Raw genomic sequence first — 27,915 nt, 5'->3', positions numbered from 1 at the left:
ACCACCATGCCTGACTAGGATTTTTTTTGTGTTTTTTTTTTTTTTTTGTAGAAATGGAGGTGTCTCACCGTGTTGCCTGGGCTGGTCCTCAAGCAATCCTCCTGCCTCAGCCTCTGATTCACTGGTATTAGGTTGTGAGTCACCACACCCAGCTCTACCTTTCAGCCCTTCTTACACATGGCTCCATTGGAGAGGTGTGAGGCCACCCCTGTCTTTCCCTTAGAAGTGACTGCTTTTTCTCTTTCTTTTTTTAAATTTGTTTTTATGTTTCTTTGTTTTGGGGGATTTTGTAACTTATTTTCTTTTTAAATTTCCTTTAAGACTGCTTTGTATCAGATTCCTTAGGAATTCTTCTTCATTCTTTTTTTTAATTGAAAAATTTAAATTTTAAAATAATTGTTTTAAATTAATAAATAGCATTCAGCTCCTTTTTGCTTATATAATTCATACTTAACATTTAGTAATTTTTCTAGGAAAAGTCTTAGTGTTGATTTTTTTTTTCCTAAATCTTTTTTCTTAATCTTTCTAGAGCATGGTGTGTAATTTCTAATTGATTGCAGATTCAGCTCCCCCCTCCCCCATTATTTTGGAAAAAATTATCTTCTGTTAGCTTTAGTTTTGTGTTGGTATCTTGGGTATCTTTTTTTTTTTTGCTCTGATACGCATTTTATATTTTTTAATATTCCATTTTTATCTCATGTTTGAGCTGTTTTTATTAAAATTCAAGTTTTTATTAACTTCTATCACTCAAAAATCCAAATGGGGAATCTTCACCTTGGGTTATATTTTCCCCCAGAATTGAATAATTATCTGTATTTGTGTGCTACATTCTTTTATTGCTGCTGTTTTCTAATTTCAAAATGTTTAGATAGATACCACATCTTTGTTTTTTTTGTTTTTTTCCTCTCTTATTCATGCTTAGGCAGACACAGCTTTTCCCAGACCTTGGCCTGCACAAGTGTTATAGGTAAGTTCTCACTGGCTCCTTTCCCTCCATATCTGAGCGTTGTCTGCTTCCCCAGGAGCGGCAGCTCCAGGGTGGAGTACTGCCTTCTCTCAGCTTTCCTATAGCTGAACCGGAAAGGAGAGGGGCTCAGACAAGGCTGTGTGTGGCTCTGCTTGACAGGTAGCCTCTGCTGTCCTGTGGCTTTCCTGAGTGTCCTAGACTAGGGTTCTCCTCCCCAGTGGGGGAGGAGAAGGAAAGGTCATGCAATATGTGGCTTTGGGCAAGAGCAGGAGGCACTTGCCCCACTCACGCAATTTGAAGGGCAGCACAAAACTTGGTAATTAAATAATATTTTAATGCAGTATGTTATAAAAACAAAAAATATTTTTTTAAAAAAACCATGATGAATAAAAGATGAACATTCTAAATACAGGATCTGTCGAGGGGTGACGAGGGTGAGGCGGAGCTGGCAGAGCCAGGGGGCAGATTCACCACCTTCTCCTGCAGTCTGTGGTTGGTATTTATGTCCTCATGCTTAAAAGTTCATAGTCCCTGAATCCCAGGGTTTTGCATTCATAGTAAGAACTGAAATATTTATTTTATTTTATATATATAATTTTTTTTGAGACAGGGCCTCTGTTGCTGAGGCTGGAGTGCAGTGGTGCAGTCATGGCTCACTGCAACCTCAACCTCCCAGGCTCAAGCCATCCTCCCACCTCAGCCTCCCAAGAAGCTGGGACTACAGGTGCATGCCACCATGCCTGGCTAATTTTTGTGGGGTTTTTTTGTGTTGTTGTTGTTTTCTCGTAGAGATAAGGTTTCATCATGTTGCCCAGGCTGCTCTCAAACTCCTGGGCTCAAGTGACTCACCCACCTTGAAATCTTTATTTTTATTAAAATAATAGCACGGCAATGTTAAAAGTTCACTATAAAAGGAAGAAATTCATCTACCATCACACCATCCCAGCTATCCAAGCTGTTTTCATTTGGCCAAGCTCCCTTTGAGACCATTACCTCTGAGTGTTATATTCACGTATTTGTCATCATAGCAGAAACAGAATTTACGATTTTCCCACTCAACATTACATAGTAACGAAGTTTTTTGCTTTTTGGTGTTTTTTTTTGAGACGGAGTCTTGCTCTGTTGCCCAGACTAGAGTGCAGTGGTGCGGTCTTGGCTCACTGCAACTTCCACCTCCTGGATTCAAGTGATTCTCCTGCCTCAGTCTCCCAAGTAGCTGGAATTATACAGGTGCCTGCCACCTCGCCTGGCTAATTTTTTATATTTTTAGTAGAGACAGGGTTCCACCATGTTGGCCAGGCTGGTCTCGAACTCCTGAGCTCGTGATCCATCTGCCTTGGCCTCCCAAAGTGCTGGGATTACAGGCATGGGCCACTGTGCCCAGCCTGTAATGAAGTTTTTATATTGCTGCCTGGTCTCTGCATTCAGCGTTTTAGTGGCTGTGTAATATTCCCATCCTTTTGCTGTGCCATAATTTTAATTAACAGATTGATGTAGTGAAGACAGTAAGTAGGGCTGGACCAGGCATGGCTCTGTTACTCACACATGCCTGAGTCCAATCTCTGCCTCACTGTCTTTATCTCCTAGGAGCATCTGCTTCTACCCATGGCTCTGGCTGCCCTGTTTATATGCATAGCCCTGCCCTGCTCTCCCACCCGCCCTGGATGGTCATGGTCTTTTGGACCAGAGGTGGGCGTCTGACCCAGGTCACCATTGACCAGGTTGGCAAATCAGATCCTCTCAGCAGAGACTGGATGATTTGATAGCTGAGGCATTAATAGTGCAGCAGCCACAGTGAATTACAAGAATGTGTGCTAGTGAAGTTTCGACACTTGCCCTGGGTGTTTGACCTCCTGAGTTTTGATATTCAGGTTGTCCTTGAATTCTGAGAGCTCTGGATTCCTATGATAAACTTTTCCCTAGGGCTACTTGGAAGAGGTTTCTGCAGGCGGTCTGATCCTCTCACTCTAACTTTTCCTGATCTCTGCTTATCCATCTATGTGGGGGAGTGAGACGAAGCACTTGTGTAAAGTCCCCAGCACCGGGCCTGTATCTGTGCTCTATCTATATTTGAGTTATTTTAAGGTATCCACAATTATCAATAATGTTGAAATGAGCAGTTTTGCTTCCTTAAGATTAGTCCTTTGGTGTCGATTTCTTTTTTTTTTTTTTTTTTTTTTTTTTTTTGAGACAGAATCTCACTCCGTTGCCCAGGCTGGAGTGCAATGGTGCAATCTTGTCTCACTGCAACCTCTACCTCCCAGGCTTAATCAATCCTCCCACCTCAGCCTCCCTCCCAAGTGGCTGGGACTACAGGCATTGTCCTACTTGTCTCAGGTCTTACTTTTTCCTGTGTCCCTGATTATTGTTTCATCCCAGCTACTCAGTAGGCTGAGGTGGGAGGATCTCTTGAACCTGAGAGATAGAGGCTGCAGTGAGCTGTGATTATGTCACTGCACTCCAGCCTGGGGGACAGAGTGAGACCCTGGCTGCAAAAAAAAAAAAAAAAAAAAAAAAATGTTTTCAGACTTTATTTCTCCTATTGGAATAAGGGAAAGAAGTTGAACTCAACTCTGAATACAGTGAAGACAATTGGGGATGTATAGCAGAAGAGCAGAGTGAGGGGGTCAGTGGGTGGAGAATTACTAACAGGAACTTGATTAGATAGCAGGGGCAAGGGGATTCTTATTAACTGGCTTAGGATTGTTACTAATGCTGGGCTCAGCCGTCCACGGTCAAGGCCTAGCTGAGAAGATGGCTCAGAGGAGCCCAACTAAAGTTTCTAAGGAGGGGTCTTTGTCATTTCTAGGGCCTTGCATGTGAATGCTCTTTACTGAAAATAGAAATTAACCCTTGACTGTGCAATCTGATGGCCAACGTTTTCCTATCCTAGGCTGTGAGGTACCTTGTTGGCCAGATAGGGTGAGGCCAGGGCTTGGAGCTGAAAGGCATTTTCAGCAGGCAAAGATCAAGCTCTTCACATAGACTTGCAGTAGGAATCCTTTGGGATAGAAGTTGACAAATATTCTCTTCTTCACCAGGCTCCAGTGAGGCTCCTTGAAGCCCTTGAAGCATTGACTTTCAGCATCCGTTCTTATGGGGCTTGAGTTGCCCGTTTTAGCAAGAATCCTGTTAATCAATTTATTGAGAAATTCTTACCCTTGATATCTAATCACTTTTAATATCTGATCAAATTCTCCATCTTCTACCCCACCCCCAGGTGATATCTGATCACCCAGGCCTGCCTTCAGCATAATCCTGTTCGGTCTGTTTAACCAGAGTCCATCCTACCCCTGACATTTCCTTTTAGTCATTTTCCATCTACTGCCCCCCATCCTGCTCCTCGGGTGGGGTAGAAACCTGTTTGTGCATGCTGTATTCAGAATTGAGCCCACTTCTGTACTGAGATCTCTTTCCCCTTATTGCAATACTTCCTGATTTAAATCTGTTCTTACTGCTGTAACTACCATCAGACTCTGATTTTCTTTGACTAAGTCTGAGAGGGAAAGTTCCAAAGAATAGGAGTGGCTAAGTTAGCTACGGAGAAGTTCCTCTGGGGCCGGGGAGCAGAGAGGAAGACAATGATAATTACAATGAAGCACATGTTTTTGATGTCAAAAAGTACATCACTTCCCATTACGCACTGCATGTGAGCCTCACACCTGCCCTGCAGTGGAGGAGTAGATAGTTTACAGGTGAGTGAGCCCAGAGAGGAGGGGACTTGCCAGTGATCACAAGGCCAGCGAGTGCCTTTACTACTTCATAAGACCCCTATCAAGCAAAGTAGAATTGTTCATTCTCTCCACCATACAACCAAAGCACAGCTTGGAAAAGTGATTTGGCTAGAACCCTTCTCCAAAGCTATCTGTAGTGGTATATCATCTCCTAAAGGAAAGTCAATTTAAAAAGTAAAGGATGTACCCGCTAGGGGGCAGCAGAGACCGGCTGTGCCTCATGGCCTTCCCCACCATGTCTGGCTCTCATTTGCCGCTGATCCTTCGGTGATAATTCTTCAGCTATTATTTTAATTAACAGTCTGCCCAGTCTGTGCTTGCAAAATATCTGTGAAAATCTGCATACACCTCTCTCTCTGAATTTCTCTTGGAAATCTAAGGGATTATCTCATCCATGTGTACTGTTCTAATATTAATTTACTTCATCCTCGTAGCAAGCAGCCCTATGCGGTAGATACTGTCATCCCCATTTTGCACACAAGGAAACTGAGGCACATAGACATTCAGTATTTTCTCCACGGTCATGCTGCAAGGCAGTGACAAAGCCAGGATTTTTTTTTTTTTTTTTTAAAAAGACAGAGCCTTGCTTTGTTGCCCAGACTGGAGTGCAATGGCACCATCTTGGCTCACTGCAACTTCTGCCTCCCGGATTCAAGCGATTCTCCTGCCTCAGCCTCCTGAGTAGCTGGGATTACAGGCACCCGCCACCACACCTTGCTAACTTTTGTGTTTTTAGTGGAGACGGGTTTTCACCATGTTGGCCAGGCTGGTCTCGACCTCCTGACCTCAACTGATCCACCCGCCTCTGCCTCCCAAAGCGCTGGGATTACAGGTGTGAGCCACTGTGCCCGGCCTCAAACCCAGGATTTAAATTCAGGCAGGCAGACTTCAAAATTGACACCAGCCACCGTAAGCTGCCTGGGAAAGGGGCTGCTCCCATTCTCTGGACCTCTTCTCAGACCCATGTGCCAAGTGTTGGTACAAGCACTCCCCATGTAAGTGCTGAACACGAATAAGTTTCGGGAAGTGTGCTGGCAGTGGAGATAAAGATAGCAAGGCAGGAAAGGTCCCTGCCCTCTTGGTATTGACAGGTTGAATATTAAAAGATACGCGATGTCTTTTAGCATCGAGTGTGCCTACTGTGTGCAGGCTCTGGACATCCTTACCTAACTGTGACATGCTACCCACTGTATGCAGGTCTTTACATACTTTATTTCATTTACTCTCATTTTGTTTTCAGTTAGGGTCTCACTCTGTTGCTCACACTGGAGTACACTGGCACAATCTCAGCTCACTGCAGCCTCGACCTCTGGGCTCAAGTGATCCTCCCACCTCAATCTTCTGGGTAGCTGGGACCACAGGTGTGTACCCTCACACCCAGCTAATTTTTTAATATTTTTTGTAGAGACAGGGTCTCCCTATGTTGCCCTGGCTGGTCTTGAACTCCTGGGTTCAAGCAATCCTCCCACCTGGGCCTCCCGAAGTGTTGGGATTACAGGTGTGAGCCACTGTGCCCGACCTCACTTACCCTTCATAACCCCACAAGGTTGGTATTAGTTAACATTTAATATGAGGCCCTTTGAAGCACAGTTCTGGAGTTGGACTTCCCAGTTCTGCATTTTATTAGCTGTATCATCTTGGACAAGTTATTTAAGGACTTCACTCATCTAGGCCTGTAGGTGCTAATAAAAGCTCCCATTTCAGAGAAGTATTACAAGGATTAAATGAGCAAGTCCCTGTGAAGCACTTAACAGCTTTCTTTTTTATTTATTTTATTTTTAAAGTAAAGAGGTGGGGTCTCACTATGTTGCCTTGGCTGGTCTTAAACTCCTGAGCTCAAGCAATCCTCCCACCTTGGCCCTCCAAAGGAGTACAGGCGTGAGCCACTGTGCCCGGCCAACACAGCTTTCAGTACATGCTAACTATTATCATGTGTGTGTGTGTTTTGTGCTTCAGGTGAAGTTGGAAGCTTCTAGGGGTTAAGCCCCTTTCCCAGAGTCACAGCTAGGAAGAGGCAGGATAAGATCCCACCTGGACTGTTTTCTTTTGGAGGCACTGCTGTTTTCACTGTGGCTTAACACTCCAAGGGAGGGACTGGGATGGAATTCTGCATGGGCCACAGAGGATTGCTCCAGAAGGAGAATGGTCACCTGCCCAGTGCAGGGTATGCCAGAGCAGAGCAGGTCAGCTTCCTTCCAGGCAGAAACATCTGCCGTTCCCACCACCTTGGTGCTCTCCTCTCAGATACCTGCATGGCTGAGGACCTGCTTTCAGGTGAGATGGCTTGCCCTGAAAGGGGCAGAGCTGCCAGAGTCCCCGGGGGTCTGCAGGAGACTACAGTTTGGCCATGCTGCTTGCTGGTACAAGGAAATTTTTGGTAGGCAGATTTCAGGAGGTCCCACGCAAGTGTCACAAGCCAGAGACTTGAGATGCTGGACCCCTTTCCATTTGATCCAGCATCTGGGAAAACCTGAGCCTGCAGTTGGGGCCACTTGGTCAACTCTCCATAGATCTTGTTGAATCAACTTGTTGAATCAACTGTTCCCTGGCAGACCTAGGGCAATTTTCGTTTTCTCCGGAGAAGTCTGCCGAAGTTTCTGAGGTGAAGTTTCCAAGCTGATGAATTGGAAGCCTGGACTTGGCAGCTCTCAGCCAAGGAGGGTTGCAGTCGGTGGAATGTAAGGAATGCCCAGGGACATCTGGTCTGCCTTGCATCTGTTCTTCAGGCCAGCCTGCATTCTTCCTGCGGGAGACAGCTTCAGCCATAGGCCTAGAAACACTGGGACCCCTTTGATCCTGCCTCCTACCTCAGCCCCAAGTTGGATGACATTGAATGCCATACTTGCTTTACCTGGGCCTCAACTCTTCTATAAACAGGGTGACAAGTCCTGCCAGGCCTGGGATTTACATGCCAGGGTCTGGAAGAAACAAGACAATAGGGATCATTATTCTAATGCAAAGGAGGTCCCTGACTCCCTTAGGATAGAACCTTCCTTACAAATTATCTGAGATCCTTGCTCTAAATTAAAACTCCCTGAGGGCTCCTATTTTTTTTTTTTTTTTTTTTTTTTGGTGGAGGGGGCAGGATGGAATTTCACTCTTGTTCCCCAGGCTGGAGTACAATGGTGCGATCTCGGCTCACCGCATCCTCCGCCTCCTGGGTTCAAGTGATTCTCCAGCCTCAGCCTCCCGAGTACCTGGGATTACAGGCATGCACCACCATGCCCAGCTCATTTTGTATTTTTAGTAGAGACGGGGGTTTCTTCATGTTGGTCAGGCTGGTCTCGAACCCCTGACCTCAGGTGATTTGCCCACTTCAGCCTCCCAAAGTGCTAGGATTACAGGAGTGAGCCACTGCACCCGGCCAAGGGCTCCGACTTCTAGTTTTAAAATCAATGTATGCCTTGAGTGCATCACCTCAATGGGCCTCAGTTGGAGTGGGCCAGCATTTCCCAGAGGAATTTAACCAGGGGAACTGCCCAATGAGGAGGAGTTTGCCACTTCAAGCCAGTTCTTTGGGCCTTTGAGATGCAGAATCAGGAGGAAGGGAAAAGGTGCAAAGGCTCTGGAGCAGAGAGGCAGCAGGGTATGGAAGAAGAGGGCCTGAATCAAATACACCCACCCACAGTGTACAGTGGCAACTGTGCAAGGTGCTGGTAGCCTGCAACAGGGATTTTCCAAGGGAGGCCAGAGAAAAGCTTCCTGGAGCAGGTGGCCACTAAGCTGAGATTTGAGCAGGCATGAGTGGACACAGAGGCAGTCTGGAAGCTGGGGCAGTGGCACAACAGGAGGGGGTGGGAGCTTGGTTGGTGTGTGTGTGCGCGTGTGTGTGTCAATACACCTCTAATATGGGGAGCGCCGGGCCCATTGCGCTCACAGGTCTTTCTGTTTGTAATACTCTGTGACTTTCAGAAACCAAAGGGCCTCTGCCACTGACTCTGCAAATGAGTCATTTGTTATTACAAACCCTTTGTAAATATTATTTTGATGAAGTTTAATAGTTCATCAAATGAGACTATAATTTATTTGGTCATTTCTGTGTAGATGAACATTTAGGTTATTTGAACCTGTCAAGTCATCATAAATAATGCCACAATGAGCATCTTTATACCCATGCTGTATTTCCTTAGGCTAAATTCCCAGATATGTATGTAATTAATAGGTCCAAAAAAATGATGATTCTTTTAAAGTTCTTGATTGGTAATGCTAAGTATTTTCTAAAATGGTTATTACTAATTTTCAAAAACTTTATCATGGAAATATCTTAAATGTACCCACAAAAAATAGAGTGGGTCATCATTTCTTGTAACCCAGCTCTATCTAATTATCAATATTTTAATCATTTTTAATCTTTATTTTGGGGAGGAGGATATACCTCCATGTATTTAGCCAATTTGTTTTTTTCTTTTCTTTTTTTTTTTTATTATACTTTAAATTCTAGAGTACATGTGCACAATGTGCAGATTTGTTACATATGTATACATGTGCCATGTTGGTTTGCTGCACCCATCAACTCGTCATTTACATTAAGTATTTCTCCTAATGCTATCCCTCCTCCAGCCCGCCACCCCACAACAGGCCCCAGTGTGTGATGTTCCCCTCCCTGTGTCCATGTGTTCTCGTTGTTCAACTCCCACTTATGAGTGAGAACATGTGGTGTTTGGTTTTCTGTCCTTGTGATATTTTGCTGAGAGTGATGGTTTCCAGCTTCATCCATGTCCCTGCAAAGGACATGAACTCATCCTTTTTTATGGCTGCTTAGTATTCCATGGTGTATATGTGCCACATTTTCTTTATCCAGTCTCTTATTGATGGACACTTGGGTTGGTTGCAAGTCTTTGCTATTGTAAATAGTGCCACAGTAAACATACATGTGCATGTGTCTTTATAGTAACATGATTTATAATCCTTTGGGTATATACCCCAGTAATGGGATTGCTAGGTCAAATGGTTTTTCTAGTTCTAGATCCTTGAGGAATTGCCACACTGTCTACAATGATTGAACTAATTTACACTCCCACCAACAGTGTAAAAGCATTCCTATTTCTCCACATCTTCTCCAGTGTCTGTTGTTTCCTGACTTTTTAATTGCCATTCTAACTGGCATGAGATGGTATCTCATTGTGGTTTTGATTTGCATTTCTCTGATGACCAGTGATGATGAGCATTTTTTCATATGCCTGTTGGCTGCATAAATGTCTTCTTTTGAGAAGTGTCTGTTCATATCCTTTGCCTACTTTTTGATGGGGTCATTTTTTTCTTGTAAATTTGTTTAAGTTCTTTGTACATTCTGGATATTAGCCCTTTGTCAGATGGATAGATTGCAAAAATTTTCTCCCATTCTGTAGGTTGCCTATTCACTCTGATGGTAGTTTCTTTTGCTGTGCAGAAGCTTTTTAGTTTAATTAGATCCCATTTGTCAATTTTGGCTTTTGTTGCCATTGCTTTTGGTGTTTTAGTCATGAAGTCTTTGCCCATGCCTGTGTCCTGATTGGTATTGCCTAGGTTTTCTTCTAGGGTTTTTATGGTTTTAGGTCTTACATTTAAGTCTTTAATCCATCTTGAGTTAATTTTTGCATAAAGTGTAAGGAAGGGATCCAGTTTCAGCTTTCTATATATGGCTAGCCAGTTTTCCCAGCACCATTTACTAAATAGGGAATCCTTTCCCCATTGCTTATTTTTGGCAGGTGTGTCAAAGATCAGATGGTTGTAGATGTGTGGTATTATTTCTGAGGATTCTGTTCTGTTTCATTGGTCTATGTATCTGTTTTGGTAACAGTGCCATGCTGTTTTGGTTGCTGCAGCTTGTAGTTAGTTTGAAGTCAGGTAGCGTGATGCCTCCAGCTTTGTTCTTTTGGCTTAGGATTGTCTTGGCAATGCAGTCTCTTTTTTGGTTCCATATGAACTTTAAAGTAGTTTTTTCCAATTCTATGAAGAAAGTAATTGGTAGCTTGATGGGGATGGCATTGAATCTATAAATTACCTTGGGCAGTATGGCCATTTTCATGATGTTGATTCTTCCTATCCATGAGCATGGAATGCTCTTTTCATTTGTTTGTGTCCTCTTTTATTTTTTTGAGCAGTGGTTTGTAGTTCTTCTTGAAGAGGTCCTTCACATCCCTTGTAAGTTGGATTCCTACGTATTTTATTCTCTTTGTAGTAAGTGTGAATGGGAGTTCACTCATGATTTGGCTCTCCGTTTATCTGTTCTTGGTGTATGGGAATGCTTGTGATTTTTGCACATTAATTTTGTATCCTGAGACTTTGCTGAAGTTGCTTATCAGCTTAAGGGGATTCTGGGCTGAGACGATGGGGTTTTCTAAATACACAATCATGTCATCTGCAAACAGGGACAATTTGACTTCCTCTTTTCCTAATTGGATACCCTTTATTTCTTTCTTTTGCCTGATTGCCCTGGCCAGAACTTCCAATGCTATGTTGAATAAGAGTGGCGAGAGAGGGCATCCTTGTCTTGTGTCAGTTTTCAGAGGGAATGCTTCCAGTTTTTGTCCATTCAGTATGATATTGGCTGTGGGTTTGTCATAAATAGCTCTTATAATTTTGAGATACGTTCCATCAATATAGTTTATTGAGAGTTTTTAGCATGAAAGGCTGGTGAATTTTGTCAAAGGCCTTTTCCACATCTATTGAGATAATCATGTGGTTTTTGTCGTTGGTTCTGTTTATGTAATGGATTACATTTATTGATTTGCATATGTTGAACCAGCCTTGCATCCCAGGGATGAAACCAACTTGTTTGTGGTGGATAAGCTTTCTGATGTGCTGCTGGATTCGTTTTGGCAGTATTTTATTAAGGATTTTCGCATCAATCTTCATCAGGGATATTGGCCTAAAATTCTCTTTTTTTGTTGTGTCTCTGCCAGCCTTTGGTATCAGGATGATGCTGGCCTCATAAAATGAGTTAGGGAGGATTCCCTCTTTTTGTATTGATTGGAATAGTTTCAGAAGGAATGGTACCAGCTCCTCTTTGTACCTCTGGTAGAATTCAGCTGTGAATCTGTCTGGTCCTGGACTTGTTTTGGTTAGTAAGCTATTAATTATTGCCTCAATTTCAGAACCTGTTTGAATATTCAGAGAGTCAGAGATTCAACTTCTTCCTGGTTTAGTCTTGGGAGGGTGTATGAGTACAGGAATTTATCCATTTCTTCTAGATTTTCTAGTTTATTTTCATAGAGGTGTTTATCGTATTCTCTGATGGTAGTTTGTATTTCTGTGGGATTAGTGGAGATATCCACTTTATCATTTGTTACTGCATCTATTTGATTCTCCTCTCTTTTCTTCTTTATTAGTCTTGCTAGCGATCTGTCTGTTTTGTTGATCTTTTCAAAAACCCAGCTCCTGGATTCATTGATTTTTGGAAGGGTTTTTTGTGTCTCTATCTCCTTCAGTTCTGCTCTGATCTTAGTTATTTCTTGCCTTCTGCTAGCTTTTGAATTTGTTTGCTCTTGCTTCTCTAGTTCTTTTAATTGTGATGTTAGGTGTCAATTTTAGATCTTTCCTGCTTTCTCTTATGAGCATTTAGTGCTATAAATTTCCCTCTACACACTGCTTTAAATGTGTCCCAGAGATTCTGGTACGTTGTGTCTTTGTTCTCATTGGTTTCAAAGAACATCCTTATTTCTGCCTTCTACCCAGTAGTCATTCAGGAGCAGGTTGTTCAGTTTCCTTGTAGTTGCGCAGTTTTGAGTGAGTTTCTTAATCCTGAGTTCTAATTTGATTGCACTGTGGTCTGAGAGACAGTTTCTTGTGGTTTCTATTCTTTTACATTTGCTGAGGGGTGTTCTACTTCGAATTATGTGGTCAATTTTAGAATAAATAAGTGTGATGCGGTGCTGAGAAAAATGTATATTCTGTTGATTTGGGGTGGGAAGTTCTGTAGATGTCTATTAGGTCCGCTTGGTCCAGAGCTGAGTTCAAGTCCTGGATATCCTGTTAATTTTCTGTCTCGATCTGTCTAATATTGACAGTGAAGTGTTAAAGTCTCCCATTATTATTGTGTGGGAGTCTAAGTCTTTTTGTAGGTCTCTAAGAACTTGCTTTATGAATCTGGGTGCTCCTGTATTGGGTGCATATATATTTAGGATACTTAGCTCTTCTTGTTGAATTGATCATGGCCTTTGTCTCTTTTGATCTTTGTTGGTTTAAAGTTGATTTTATCAGAGACCAGGATTGCAACCCCTGTTCTTTTTTGCTTTCCGTTTGCTTGGTAGATCTTCCTCCATCCCTTTATTTTGAGTCTATGTGCATCTTTGCACATGAGATGGGTCTCCTGAATACAGCATGCTGATGGGTCTTGACTCTTTATCCAATTGCCAGTCTGTGTCTTTTAATTGGGGCATTTAGCCCATTTACATTTAAGGTTAATATTGTTATGTGTGAATTTGATCCTGTCATTATGATGCTAGCTGGTCATTTTGCCCGTTAATGAATGCAGTTTCTTCCTAGCATGGATGGTCTTTACAATTTGGCATGTTTTTGCAGTGACTGGTACTGGTTGTTCCTTTCCAAGTTTAGTGCTTCCTTCAGAAGCTCTTGTAAGGCAGGCCTGGTGGTGGCAAAATCTCTCAACATTTGCTTGTCTGTGTTTTTTCTTTCATCTTCTTTGTGATGGTATATTTAGCCAATATCTGATTGTTGACTGCTTAGGTTGTTTTACAGTTTTCATCATCATATAACATGCTGCGGTGAATATCTTTGTCATAAATTCTTGTGCATTTCTGTAGCTCTTTCTTTAGGATAAATTCTTTGACAGAATTTTGGAGCCAAAATCTGAATACATTTTGCAGTCATTTTTACGTAGTACTAAATTGCTTTATAGAAAATTTGTACCAAATTATTCTTCTATCCTCATTGTCTAAGAGCATTCATTTCTTCTGTCTTTTATGGTTCTTTTTACTATTTTCTAGTTTACTAGGTGGATAATATCATCTCACTGTTGTTTCAATTTGCATTTTATAATTACCAACAAGGTTTAGTTTTTAAATATATCTTTTGCCATTTTGCCATTTATATTTTTTCTTATGTAAATTGGCCCCCTTTTGTTGTTTTTCTTTTCTTTCTTTCTTTCTTTTTTTTTTTTTTTTTTGGTTCCTTACTGCTTTGTAAGAGCCTCTCATATATAAAAACAGAATCTCAGCAGGAAGCAGATGGCATGGATAAAGGAGCATTTAATGGCAGGATTGTTTGCAAATTGTGTGCATACAGTTTAGGGACCCCAGCAAAGAGTAGTGCAGTAGCACTGGGCTTGCAAAAGTGGGGGCCAGTTACCACTGCTAAGCCTGGATGCTGAGAGAGAGGGCAATTACTGGGACCGGGAAAGGACTCCTGACCAAAGCTCATCTTTCTTAGAGGGATACAGTCAACTCACAGAGACACAGTAAAAAGGGAGACAGTGGCATGAATTCCCTAAGCCAGCACTTTCCTTCCTCCCTTCCATCTGTTGACGGTGCTGCCAATTGGCCAAACCCAACAGGGAGCCAGAGGGCCAGGCAACGGCTGCTGGACATGTCTTGGCCTCTTGGGGCCTATACAGGGCAGGGAAGGATGTAGAATTGATCTGGAGGCAAACAGAAGATGACTAGACATCCAAAGATAATAATTTCTTTTCTGGGATATGTATTTTAAACTCATTTCCTCAGTTTATTTACTGTCAATATTGTTTAGAGTTTCAATAATTTTATGTAGGCATATCAACCAATTTTGATGATTTTTCCTTTGATGTTTTGTTTAAGAAAGCATTCCTGATCCCCAACATTGTGTCATTATTCAACCATATATCGAGTGTTTTCCCTCTAGAATATGAAGGAGAAATAATTATTTAAAAGATGCAAATAAGTAGAATTTCATTTTAACAGCTTAATTCTTTCTTTCCAAGGGAGTGTAAGTCCTTGCACTCTTTCTTCCCACTTTGTGTAATTGGTTGGTTGAATGTGCTGATCTTGAAAGGTACAAACTGGGAAGGAGTTTTATTTTTTTTTCTCCATGCTGTTTTGTTTTTTTTTTTCTTTTTGACACAGGATGTTCTCTGTCACCCAGGCTGAAGTACAGTGGTACAATCACAGTTCACTGCAGCCTTTACTTCCCTGAGCTCAGGTGATCTTCCCACCTCAGCCTCCTGAGTAGCTGGAACTACGGGCGGGTGCCACCACACCCAACTAATTTTTGTGTTTTTTGTAGAGTTGGGGTTTTTCCACGTTGCCCTGGCTGGCCTTGAACTCCTGGGCTCAAGCGATCTGCCCACCTTGGCCTCCCAAAGTGCTGGGATTACAGGTGTGAGCCACCATGCCTGGACTCAGTGCTATCTTAAACCTTCTTTGTTGACTCAGTCTTCTGCCAGTGATGAGCTGACTGGGACCAGCTGGTAAAAACCAATTGTTAAATAGGAATTTTACAATCTGGTTGTGAAACAATTGCAGCTGAAAATCAGCCATGATGGGAGAATTTATACTATGGGCATCAACAAATACTACAAACAGGGCTTCTCCCACCCACCACCCCCCTACCCCTGCTTCCAATTGAGTTTACCTGCACACCACTGCTCTTACCCACTTCTTTTTGAGCACCTCCAGGAGAGAATGGGGACATTAGCTATTCTTTTGTCTTCCACTTTGCTTTTTCTCTCCACTTCTCCCATCTCTTCCTATTCCTGCTGGCTCCAGCAGGGGCACATAAGTGGGGGGATTGGAAGAAGAGGGGTTAAAAATCTTTAATAGGCCAGGCGCAGTGGCTCACGCCTGTAATCCCAGCACTTTGGGAGGCCGAGGCGGGCGGATCACGAGGTCAGGAGATCGAGACCATCCTGGCTAACAGTGAAACTCCATCTCTACTAAAAATACAAAAAATTAGATGGGCGTCGTGGCGGGCACCTGTAGTCCCAGCTACTCGGGAAGCTGAGGCAGGAGAATGGCGTGAGCCCAGGAGGCAGAGCTTGCAGTGAGCCGAGATCGTGCCACTGCACTCTAGCCTGGGTGACAGAGCGAGACTCTGTCTCAAAAAAAAAAAAGAAAATCTTTAATAATTTGTGTTATGGTAGAAAGAGGGTTTGTAAGTGTCCTTTGTTATGGCAGGTGTCATTTATTGTCTGTTTGGCATGTTTGGAGAATATTCCAAGATCCCCCTTACCAACTTTGATCTGAGCAAGACATTTTCCAGCTGAATACTGGTGAAACCCCTTGGAGTTACCCTATATCCTCTTTCTATCAGGAACCCCTTCACCTAAGCAGGCAGCCACTTCCAACAGGGCCCTTTCAAACTAGCTCACAGTAGGGCTGCACTAATTTCCACAGTGTACACTTGACTCGTGGGAAGCCTCACACATCCTTGCCCAGCCAAAAGGAGTGAGTACACTGACCCAGAGGCTGCCCTTCATCCTTCCAGGCACTGCAGCAGCTCCAGCCTACATCTGCCTTTGGTCATCTCTGGGCAAGAGACACCTTCAACCTCTACCCTTCCACATGACAGGCATGCAAGGCAGGCTCTCCAGAAAACTGTCTCCCCCAGCTCCAACAGCAGCTGGATGACCTGTGAGTTTTAGGCACTCAGAAAGTGTCCAGCTGAGAAGTAAAATGTCAGTCTCTTCCTTTTGTAAATCTCTGCCATCTCCCCAAGAGGGGTTCTCTTGGAACCTCTCACTGGGTTTACAGGATGCACCCTTTGAGAGAGGGGAAACCCAATAGCACATGGACTTGTTTGTAAATTTCCTTCAGGGCATCACCCCTTCAGTGACCCTCCAGCCTTCTCTTCGTTAGCCTGGAGGTGGGTCACCACTTCTTACCAAGTCCTTCACAGCTACTCTAGGAGCTTTTCCACAGAACATGGGGGTAACTGTCATCTATTGCCTCAGCAATTCCCATTCCATAAACTGACACATCAAGGACCTTGAAAAGACCATCCTGCTCCCAACCTGATCACATTGAAGACAGGCTGCAATTGCGAGGCCTCTGCAGATCATTTCTACTGCTGAAGGGTAGTGACCCCTGAGAGAGAGTTCTTTGCTCAGCAGAGCATCTTGAGGACTGTTTGGATATGAAAAGAAATGCCTACAGCCAGGCACGGTGGCTCATGCCTGTAATCCCAGCACTTCGGGAAGCCAAGGCAGGCAGATCACCTGAGCTCGGGAGTTTGAGACCAGCCAGGGCAACATGGCAAAACCCCATCTCTACCAAAAAATAGAAGAAATTAGCTGAGTGTGGTGGCACATACCTGTGGTCTCAGCTACTCAGGAGGCTGAGGTGGGAGAATTGCTTAAACCTGGGAGGTGAAGGTTACAGTGAGCCAAGGTCGCACCACTGCTCTTCAGCGTGGGTGACAGAGTGAGACCTCATCTCTAAATTAATTAATTAATTGAAATAAAAGAAATGTCTGGGACCAATCTTTTTATTGATGAGAGAGCAACAATTCTATACCTGATAAGGCAAGGAGAATTCTGATGTTCTAGTAGCAGCCTGACTCAGGAATTTACTTAAGGTGTGTGGAGGCGAATGGGAGGGTAGAGGAACTTCTGGGAAATGATGACTAATATTCTGTTTGAAGCTGTTGCTATGCCGTATTCCTAAATCTTCAGCAAAATTCCGCTATAAATAACTTCTTTGTGTTTGTGTAATTTGAGGAAATCAAGAAGGAAAGAGGCAATCTGGGATGGTGAATTTTATGTGTCCACTGGACTGGGCCAGGGGGTACCCAGAGATTTAGTCAAATATGATACTGGGAGTTTCAGTGAGAACGTTTCTGAATGAGACTGACATTGGAATTGGTAGAATGAGTAAAGCAGATGGCCCTCCCTAATGTGGGGGAGTGGTGCTTCATGCAACCAGTGGAAGGCCTGAATAGAACGAAAAGGCTGAGTAAGAGAGAGTTCCTTCTGCCTGACAACCTTTGAGCTGAGACACTGCTTTTTGGGCTGAGCTGAAACATTGGCTCCTTCTGGGTCTCAAGCCTGCCAGTCTTCAGACTGGAGTTACACCATCAGCTCTCCTGGGTCTCAAGCTTGTGTACTGCCTGCCGGTCTTAGGACTTGTTGGTCTCTGTAATTGCATGAGCCAATTTCGTGTGTGTGTGTGTGTGTGTGTGTTGCATTGGATGGGGATTGCCAAGTTTTTTCCAATCATGGGAGCTAAGCAAGTTCAGCTAAATACGAAGAGAGGAAAGGTGGTCTCTAAAAACTGACCATACTCAAGCAGCCAATGTTTATAGTGGTAAGCCTGTAGGCAACAAATAATTTAATTTTGTTTTCTTAATAGAACCTGAAGATCTTTCATTTTTCGCTGGGAAACCTAGGTTGGTTACGTACTGTTACTGCTGTAGTGGCTGGACTCCTTTTTACCCAGGTGCTGTGCTGTCATTTTCATGTCATCTTTCTGACACCTCTCCTTATAGAGGCTGTATTTTGTTTGTTTTTTTCTTCTGCAGTGGTGGGGAGATGTCACATTTTTAAATGCTATTCATTATCATCATTAGGTTTTTTTCCTTCTTAAACCTATAATTATAAATCTGTTAATGTCTAAAACAACATGAAACAGTTTCCTCCCACAAGAGAAGATGAAGAAACCGAGCATGGTGGTTCATATCTATAATCCCAGCACTTTGGGAGGCTGAGGTAGGAGAATTGCTTGAGCTCAGGAATTTGAGACCAGCCTGGGCTAACCAATGAGACCCCATCTCTACAAAACATACATACATACATAAATAAATAAATAAATAAATAAATAGCTGGGCATGGTAGCTTGAGCCTGTAGTCCTAGCTCTCAGGAGGTGAGGTAGGAGGATCACTTGAGCCTGGGAAGTTGAGGTCACAGTGAGCTAGGATCATGCCACTGCACTCCAGCCTGGGTAACAAAACAAAACCCTCTGTCTCAAACAAATAAACAAAAAAAACAGAGAAGATGAAGAGCTTAACACAGCCACCCCCTCTGCACACTCCCTCCTTGTATCCGTTGTGCTTGTTATTACCGTATATCCCGGGTTTGTAAAACCCAATTTTCCTTTGTAAATATTAACAATTGTCTATCTCAAAATTGCTTTTGGCTTTGCACCAAATTCTGTGTTTATATTTATAAAACTTATTGCAATATCTTTGTGGTTTTAGGGTTGGTTGCTGGCTTTTTTTTTTCCTGTTCCCCTTACCCCAATTTTAAATTCTTGATTTTGTTTCTTTATCTGATTTAGAAAATACCTTAGAGTAACATTTTCTGGAAAAGCAGCCAAGTGCTACTCTTTCTAAGCCTTTGTGTGTCAGAGAACTGTTTTCTTTTGTTCTCACCATGAATAACACCTAAGCCTGACTTTTCTGTAGACATGTTCCTTGTCCTCAGTAATTAGTGTGTGGGGACCAGGGGAAGAACAAAGGAATCTTGCAGTCAAGGGGAGCAGTTGGATGCCTTCAGATTTTTAGCCCAGAGCTTTCTGTTCACCACACTTCATGTCATCAGAGCTGGGCAGCCTTATATAAAATCTATTCTAAACCTGCTGCCTAGGGTCTTAGGGTCTTTTTAATTTTATTTTTTTATTATTTTTTAGACAGGATCGCACTCCATCACCCAGGCTGGCGTGTAGTGGTGCAATCTCGGCTCACTGCAGTCTCCATCTTCCGGGCTCAAGTGATCCTGTAGTAGCTGAGACCACAGGCACACCTGGACCACACAGGACTACCACGCCTGGCTAATTTTTGTATTTTTTGTAGAGATGAGGTTTCGCCATGTTGCCAAGCTGGTCTCAAACTCCTGGGCTTAAGTAATCCTCTTGCTGTGGCCTCCCAAAGTGCTGGGATTACAGGCATGAGCCACTGTGCCTGGTCTCTTAGAGACTCCTAAAACCACACTTCTCAGCCAGGCGCAGTGGCTCACGCCAGTAATCCTAGCACGTTGGGTGGCCGAGGCAGGTGGATCACCTGAGGTCGGGAGTTTAAGACTAGCCATGGCCAACATGGTGAAACCCTGTCTCCACTAAAAATACAAAAAAATTACCCGGGCGTGGTGGCGGGCGCCTGTAATCCCAGCTACTCAGGAGGCTGAGGCAGGAGAATCGCTTGAACCTGGGGGGCGGAGGTTGCAGGGAGCCGAGATCGCACCCCTTCACTCCAGCCTGGGCTAAAGAGCAAGACTCTGTCTCACAAAAAAATAAACAAAAAACCACACTTCTCAAACTTTACTCTGCAAACAACTACCCTGGGTCCCTTCTTAAAATGCAGATTCTGATTCAGCTGATCTGGGAGAGCCTGAGATTGAGCATTTCTAACCAGCTCCTGGTTATACTCCAGGGTGGTGCTGAATTTTTTTTTTTTTTCTAGTAGAGACAAGGTCTCGCTATGTTGCCCAGGCTGGTTTTGAACTCCTGGGCTCAAGCAATCCACCTGCCTCAGCCTCCCAAAGTGCTGGGGCTACAGGTGTGAACCACCTCCCCCGGCTGCTGTTGATGATGCTGATGCCATTGACCCATGGACCACACTGAGTAGCAGGCTTTAGAGCATAGGCGTCTGATCTTTTGGCTTCCCTGGGCCACATTGGAAGAAGGAGAATTGTCTTGGGCCATACATAAAATACACTAGCACTAACGATAGCTGATGAGCTTTAAAAAAATGCAAAAAAATCTCATAATATTTTAAGAAAGTTTACGAATTAGTGTTGGGCTACATGCAAAGCCATCCTGGGCTGCATGTAGCCCACTGGCTGTGGGTTAGACAAGCTGCTTTATAGCTTTCAAAGCTGAGTCATGCATGTTGTTGATTCTGTTTGATGCTCCTGATTGTTTTCTGTGAGGGAGGGCAGGTCCTGGGACAATGAGCTCCTCCCTTCCTCCATCCCCTCCCCCAGCCCTCACCATTCCCTCTGTCTGCTCCCCTTCTCACCCCAACCCAGCCCTGAGGAAATGAGGGCACTGCCGGGTGTCTGTGGACTTGATCCTCCCAGGATTAAGCCCTTCCCACCACCCACATCCTACTCCTTTCTCTGTGGTTGAGAAAACGCCTGCCCCGTACCTGGCCCCCTGGCTAAAACAGCTAGGATGGGGTCAAAGGGCATCGGGATTTTGACTTCAGTACTGGAGGCCGGAGGGTTGCGCCAGGGTCAGCTTTTATGCCTTTGTTCAACACAGCAAGCATACATTACCCAGCAGAACTCTGCCAGATATGGGAAAACCTGTGGCCTATGCTCTGTAGGAGGCTACAGTCTGGGGGAAGGAGTGAATGACAGCCTGGGACAGGGGGCGCAATATCAAGGCACTGGGCTCTGCACCCAGAGGAGGAAGGAGAAAGCTGCCAGGCATGGGTCAGAGAAGGCTTTGTGTGGAGCTACGTCCTGGAACATGAGTAGGCATGAGCCAAGAGGAGAGAGGGCAGGGTGGGTCGGGTCATCCACCATGTTATGAGGACTCTAAAATCCTTGAACCAGTGGGAGGGGATGAGAATTAGGGTTCATCTGGGGACTGGGGATGAGGAAGGAATGGGTGACCAGACTGGAGATGCAGGCATATGCCACCTCAGAGACTGCCTGTGTGCTCAACTCAGCATACCCTGTGTGCCTGTGGGTATGGGGACAAAATTCCCCCAACGCCTGCTTCTGGCTTTGTGCCATTGCATTTTCTTTAGGCAGATGTTCTTAGCTGTCACTGCACTGACTTCTAAAGCCACCCCAGCCTCCATGAGTGAACGTCCACGCCTTCTCCCCTCCAGTCTGTGAGGAGGAGCCCCACCCCCTTTCCTCCAGCAATTCCTACACATGGCCTCCAGGCCTTTTCAGCACCATTGCCTCACCAGGAATGTTCTTCGCCCTTCTTCACTTGGTTCATTCCTATGCATTCTGCAAAACTTCATCTGCCACACTTTTCTGACCTGTCCCCTCCCAGGCTGGTGAGGCAGAGCAGAGCATCCTGTCTGTCTCCCTGTGGAAGGAACGGGAGGTGCCCACTGGTCACCTAATGCATTGCACAGTGACTACCGGTGGGATTTGGTGACTATTGCAGGGACAAATATTGAAGGACCCTGAAGTGCCTGCCTGTCCCTCCACCCTGACCTCTCTGTGGCTTCTTTTGCTGCATGTCTGGCTGGGTGCAGTGTCCCGTTACTTGATGGTTCCTCGTTGGCGTCTGCTTTCCTAGTCCTCCCTGGATGCCTTTTCTATTGCACCTACTGAACCAGTGGGCTGTGCTCTCTTTCACTCAGTGACACTTCTGGCTGAGAAGTCATTAGTAACCCGCCACCCCCTATCATCACAGTCAGTAGGGCCTAAAGCTGGCCCTGTGTTTGGTCCAACCCACCTTCCACTTTGCCTCTCATGACTGATCCTTGATTTATGTCCAGGTGTCCTCAAGCCCACACCCTGATAGCTGACCCTCTGTCAGACTGTGCCTCTTACAAAAGGCCCTTCTCTTATCCTCTCTCAGGCCAACACCTGTCCTACTTCCACTCACTGACCTTCCCTGACCACTCCAGGTAATAACTACTCCCCATCTTCAGAACCCCTCCACACCACTCATTGGGCAGATAATTTCATGTTCTCCATGGGGTCATTCTGTGTTCCTCTGTGTGCATGGTGCCTGTCACAGAGCAGGGGTGCAACAATATTTGTTGACTGAGTGTGCAAATGTAATCTCTTTCTCCTGGCAAAGTTGCCTGAAGGTAGAGGCCATGTACTCTCTACTGCACAGCTGACTTTATGCCCAAAGCTAGTCTACCAGATATATTTGTGTATTGGCAGCTTAAAACCACCAGTCTGGTACCAGCCCCTTTAAGTGGATTGACCATACGCAGATGCACACACACACACACACACACACACACACACGACATAGTTGTTTTGTTTTTAACCTCAATTATAAGACCCAGAAGCTCTTTGGAAATCATCAAGAGAACTCTCTGTGATGACGGAAATGTTTTATATCGGCTCTATCCTATATGGCAGCCACTAGACACACATAGCCATTGAGCACTTGAAATGTGGCCAGTGTGATTGAGGAACTGGATTTGTAATTGCATTTAATTTAAATTAATTTAAATGTATGTAGCCCCATGAAGCTAGTGGCTGCCATTGTGGACAGGCAGTTCCGGACCACTCCCAGTTCACCTGCTGTAACTTCTGCCCCTCACTGTCTCCCCTCCAGACCCCTTCCAGCACTGCTTGAGGTGCCCTCTACCTGTGCCTATCTCTCTTGTCTGCCAGTTTGATTTGGACTTGTTTTTGCCACCTCAGCCCCATGCTCTTGTCAAACATGTGTTTGGCCTCTGGCCAAACAGGGCCTGGGAGGAAAACAGAGTGCCGCTTCTGCTTGGCTTCCCCATCGGGGAGGGGAGTTGAAGTGACAGCCTCCTGACCGCTTAGAAATGTGGAGGATGCATCATGTTCTGGACATGGCTGGCCATATGAATGACATCTTTTCTTTCTTTGAACCATCTCCACCTGCTTTTATGGACATCCCCCCGCCGCCCCCCACCCCCCGCCATGGGCAGGGCAGAGTAGGATGTTGACATATGACTAGCTCTTGGGAATAAGGCCATGGAAGTAAGGCAGACACATGGGGTGATTTCATCAGCCTTATTATCCTTAGATAACTGGTTATCTTAGGCTATCCTTAGATAAGTTATTATCCCTAGATAAAATGAAGCCCATTTTAATAGAAAATGAAACAGACAAGATGATGACATCCTTTGTATGTTTACTATAATACAGCAAAATTTTCCAGACCAGAGCCAATGTCCACGGCTCTAGGTACACCCCTTCCAAGCAAGGCAAAGGACATCTCCAATCATGACATTTAAGACAGTTCTTTATTTCTCTGACAGTGACTTCTTGAAGTGCACATATAATAAATAAATAGAAAATATATCTTTGTTCATGGTGATGCCTACAAGAAATGTTTACATACAAACACTCTATACATCTAACTCCCGAAAAAGGACCAGCTATTTCGGCAACAGAAAAAAGACAAGCATTTCAGAGGAGCGTTGCTTTCCTTAAAGACCGAACTCACTTAAGTCTTACACACAGAAATAATGAGGACAATTTCCTAAGCAATAAGAAAATTTGTGCTACCAAGAAAATGCCTAGATATTGGCTCTTGGTGAATGGTTTAGGAAAGAAAGTTTTAGGTACAGATCCTGTATGGTGAAACATATGTACAACTCTGAGAACTTTCAAATAGATATCTTTTTTAAATGAACTGAGCCAAAGACATTCAACATTCCTGGCCACCTGAAAGTGATCACATCCTAAGTGGTTCACAGTGTGAGACCCTTGCATTAAAAGAGTGAAAACTCAACAAAACCGTGGACAAGAAGGACATGAGGTCATTTTAACTCTCCTTTCCATCACCGCTAATCTCCCTGGAAGAGGTCCTTCCTGTGAGTCTGGCCTTTGAAGCAGCCATATCTTTAAAAGCAGAGCCCTATGGTCACCTCCCAGCAGCTGAAAGATGTTTGGTGGGAAAGACCTCCCTGGCAGTTGACTCCCACCTGGGGAATGGACTCTTGGACCGAGTCTCATGGGTGCAGTTGGGTGGAGGGAGCCAGGCAGGCCCTCTTTGAAGGAAAGTTTGTGGTTGGGGCAGGAAAGGGGATAAACGTAGTTCATCACAAGACCCAGGGAGACCCCAGTGCCTCATGTGAGATTATAAACCACAGATAGAGTTCTCCCTCTTACAGGAGCTCTTTGGGCTCTCTCTAAGGTAGGCCAGGGACAGAGCAGGGCGTTAAGCAGCAGCTGAAAGGGACTGGGGTGGACCCAATAGCTGTTCAGACACCCAAGATCAGTCAAAATGGCTCACCAGAAACATGGCAGGCCCTACTCCCTCTGCTGGGCCTCACCTGTAGAGCTACAGAGACAGGAGAGCTAGGTAGCACCAATGGGGAGTTGGCATCTACTGTGCACCCAGGCTGGGCTGACAGGTAGTGAACAAAGTGAAGGCCACAGGGACCGCCAACACGAAGGGGAGGGCGGGTTTGTGTGCGCTGGGAGCAGGAGGGAAGAGAGTGGCTAGCTGTCATTCTACTCTAGTCATTTCCTTTCCTTCGAGGGGACTTGTCCCCATTTCCAGAAGCTACTTCAGGAGTGCCTGGGCACTCAGGGGCCAGTTGTTGAGGCAATGTGGTGTGGCAGCAAGGGCTAGGGTGGGGCTCCCCGGGTCCTCCCCTGGCTATGTGGTTCTTTCCCATCTTGGGGGCTCATTTTCCCCATCTGTTAAAATGAAGGCTTTGGACTAGATATGTTCTATATTTCCAGCTCGGAAATCCCAGACCAAGGGAGTGTGAGCACATCTAGAGTCTCTGGGAGGCCCCCGTGCTCAGTTCCCTGGATGAAGAGCAAATGAGGCCCCAAGGCAGGAACTCACTTCTGTGGACTTCACTCCACCCTCTCAGAGTCAGAGGCGGGGCTGCCTGGACACCAAATTCCTCTGTGCTCATAAGCAGCAAAGCCCATTGCTCCCTTCTGACCACACTTCTCCATCATGAGTGGGCCAGAGAGGCATGGGCAAACGGCGACCCTGCAGTCACCAGCTTCAGCAGGCAGCGGCAGGGAGGGCTGAATCCCTGAGCCATTCCAGAGACTGCCTCATCTCCCCCCAGCAAATGCCCCCAGCCTTCATTCCTGCAAGCAAGAAGCCTTCCTGAGCCTCCCCTCTGAAATGGCACTGGTCTCCATTTTACCTCTCTGTGATTTCTCTGCCTGGCATTGCAGTGCACATGGACCTGACTGCCTGTCCCATTGGACTGCAGGCCCCTCGAGCTAGGCGTTAGTTCTCACCTCTCCATCCCGTGTGCCCTGGGCACCGAGCATCATGGATATCAGTGGAAAGGAATGTTTTCCTCCACTGTTGGGTTCCAGGTACCGTGTGAAATGCAGCAGACTTCTGGAATCTCAGAACAAAAAGGGCCTTTGAGAGTCATCTAGTCCAAGTCCCAGCCTGCTGCCCGAAGTCTCCTGAAAGGTGGACACGGCCAGAGGCAGGGCTTGCCTCTTCCCCAAGGGTAGCCAGTTCCACCCCAGGTCCTAATCCTGTCAGGCTGGCTCTTGCTTACCGGAGTAAAGATTTCCTTAAGGCCAAGGCTCTTTTTCCTACATTTACCACCCTCACTTGTCTGCTGAAGACCATGGGGATCTGTGAATGACCAGCCCTCCAGGCTACCTCCTAACTGGGTCAGGGCTCCTGCCAAAGTGGATCTTTGCTGTCAGCACAACCCAGGTCTCCTGATATGGCCCCCAAATCCCCACTGAAGAGGCACAGATAGGAGAGAAGCACCCAAGAGGCTGCAGGAAAGTGAATGTTTCCAGCATTGGCCAGCACCGCCCCAGGGGCTCCAGGTAGACACTTGAGTAGGGGCAGGCGGCAGCACCAGGGTCTCTGATATCCTTCCCTTGGCCCATCAGGGCTGAAACACGGCCTTCCCAGGCAGCTGCTGGCAGGGACGGGGGACCCAGCCATCCCCCACTGGTCTGCTGCCAAGAGTCACCGTCATAGTCTACCACGAGGTGGCACCAGGCGGCAGCTGTCCTCACAACTTCTTCTTCTTCACCACAGGGATAGGCACAACTTGGAAGATTTTGGCTTTGTGATCCTCAGTGTCCAGAGTCACCCAGATGGGCCGGAAGCTGCCTTTGAAGCCAACGAATGCCATTTGCTCTGAAAAGCAATGATGAGTCTCCTGAGCAAAAGCCCTATGAGAGGACGGCTTCCCCACCCCGTTCCAGGGCTCCCCATCGCCAGTCCCCCACCCCTACCAGGCACCCCCCAGCCACACTGCACTGTGGCCCCTTGGGAAGAGCTCTGGGCTCAGCTACTGATGGTGCCTGACATGCATTTGTATGGGGCAGGCAGGGTCTCACCTGAGCCTCAATGCCACCTAGGCAGGGTGATGGCTTTGCTTTTGACAGGGGAGCCATGCACAGCAGGAAATGGGGCAAATTGTAAGGGAGGAGACCTCCTAGGAACCTGCCTACCTTCGAACTGCCCCTAGGACCACCAGCAAGTCCCTGCCCCTCTCTGAAGCCTAGTGTTCCCATCCATCAGACGATGGCATTGATCTACAAGATCTCCTCCCCCACCCTATCACTCTGTGGCTTTAGAAGGAGTTCTGAGAGGTGAAGGAATTTGACCAAGAGTGTGTAGTAAGTGGTGCAGCCCACATTAGAACTCTAACCCCCTGAACCCCACACAGCACTCCCCATCTTGCAGTTCAGAGCTTGAGCATCCAAGGGGCATGGGAATCCACATCTATACTCAGCCCATCCTGGCAGGCAACATGCATTTATCACCACCGGGAAAGTGCCATTCAACTTAGGTCACCTTACATACATCAACTTTTGGCAACCGGGATCTTAATTTAAAAGACAGAGGCTCCAAAATGATTCCAGGACTGGGCTGGAAAGGATACTTCTCTTTTCCTTATGTTCTCCTTTGGCTGGTTTGAAGGGTTTGCATTGCTTCTGATTTTTCTTATCGCCCCATATGATGGGCTTCTGATTTTGATATTTTCCATAGTGAGGATGGTGTATAACTAAGAAGCCCAGCTTTGAGTTAGGAAGATTAGGATCCAAGTCCTAACCTTAAACAAGTGGCTTGGCTGTTAAATTCTTGGTGTCCTCATCTTAAATGGAAATAATAGTACCTGGTGTACAGGTTATTAATGAGTAAGTGAGATAATTATAACATGTTCTGCAAAGTGCAAGGCTGAACATTAAACAGAACCACAATGATCATTATCATTATTGCCCATGGAGCTGCTCTACCGCCCACACAACCTCTCTGAGGACTCTCCCTGCACCTAGTTTTTGTGATATAATGGTTGTCATGCTGATAGGTCCCTCCTGGATGGCTTGTTCCAGCACAGCCTGCAAACCTGTGCTAGGCTTCACCACCAAAGAGCTGCCTGGCCTTGGACAAACCATGTAGGTTCTCTGGGCTTCTAGTTTTCTTTTCATCTACCTATCTCAGAGGAACAAATAAGAGTTTTGCAAGCTGCAAAGGACTACACAAAAGCTGGAATGTTGAAGAAAATGCAGGACCCCTGGCCAGTCTGAATAGCAGGAATTGGGTAGGAGGGTGAGGCTAAGCTACTTTTCTTATGATGCTTTTGTTGAATAAAGGGCCACTTTCCAAGCAAATGAGTGAACAACTCTAGCAATTTTCTTTCAGTGGCTGGTAGCAAGTTATAATAAATTTGCTGCAGTGCGGGGGTGGTAAACAGGTGGCATCTTGCCCATCCATTCCAGT

The 27,915-nt window shown here is 45.4% G+C and overlaps 1 protein-coding gene and 1 long non-coding RNA gene across 2 annotated transcripts in view; one reads left to right on the top strand and one right to left on the bottom strand.

The window, feature by feature from the left end:
* Positions 1 to 51: 51 nt before the first annotated feature.
* On the top strand, positions 52 to 27,806 carry LOC114679470 (uncharacterized). Its single transcript, XR_013395859.1, has 3 exons — positions 52 to 194; positions 923 to 967; positions 26,224 to 27,806. It is a non-coding gene; the product is annotated as an uncharacterized LOC114679470 (long non-coding RNA).
* Positions 23,348 to 27,915, bottom strand: part of CEMIP (cell migration inducing hyaluronidase 1) — a 171,862-nt gene continuing 167,294 nt past the window's right edge. The window contains exon 29 of the mRNA XM_015142864.3: positions 23,348 to 26,325. Within this exon, the coding sequence (XP_014998350.1) occupies positions 26,198 to 26,325 (128 nt within the window). The 3' untranslated portion in view covers positions 23,348 to 26,197. The remainder of the gene's footprint in view (positions 26,326 to 27,915) is intronic.

This window comes from Macaca mulatta, chromosome 7 (assembly GCF_049350105.2).
Source record: "Macaca mulatta isolate MMU2019108-1 chromosome 7, T2T-MMU8v2.0, whole genome shotgun sequence".
Lineage (NCBI taxonomy): Eukaryota > Metazoa > Chordata > Mammalia > Primates > Cercopithecidae > Macaca > Macaca mulatta.
Note: the sequence above shows the minus strand (reverse complement) of the source record. Positions and strands in the feature narration are given on the sequence as shown.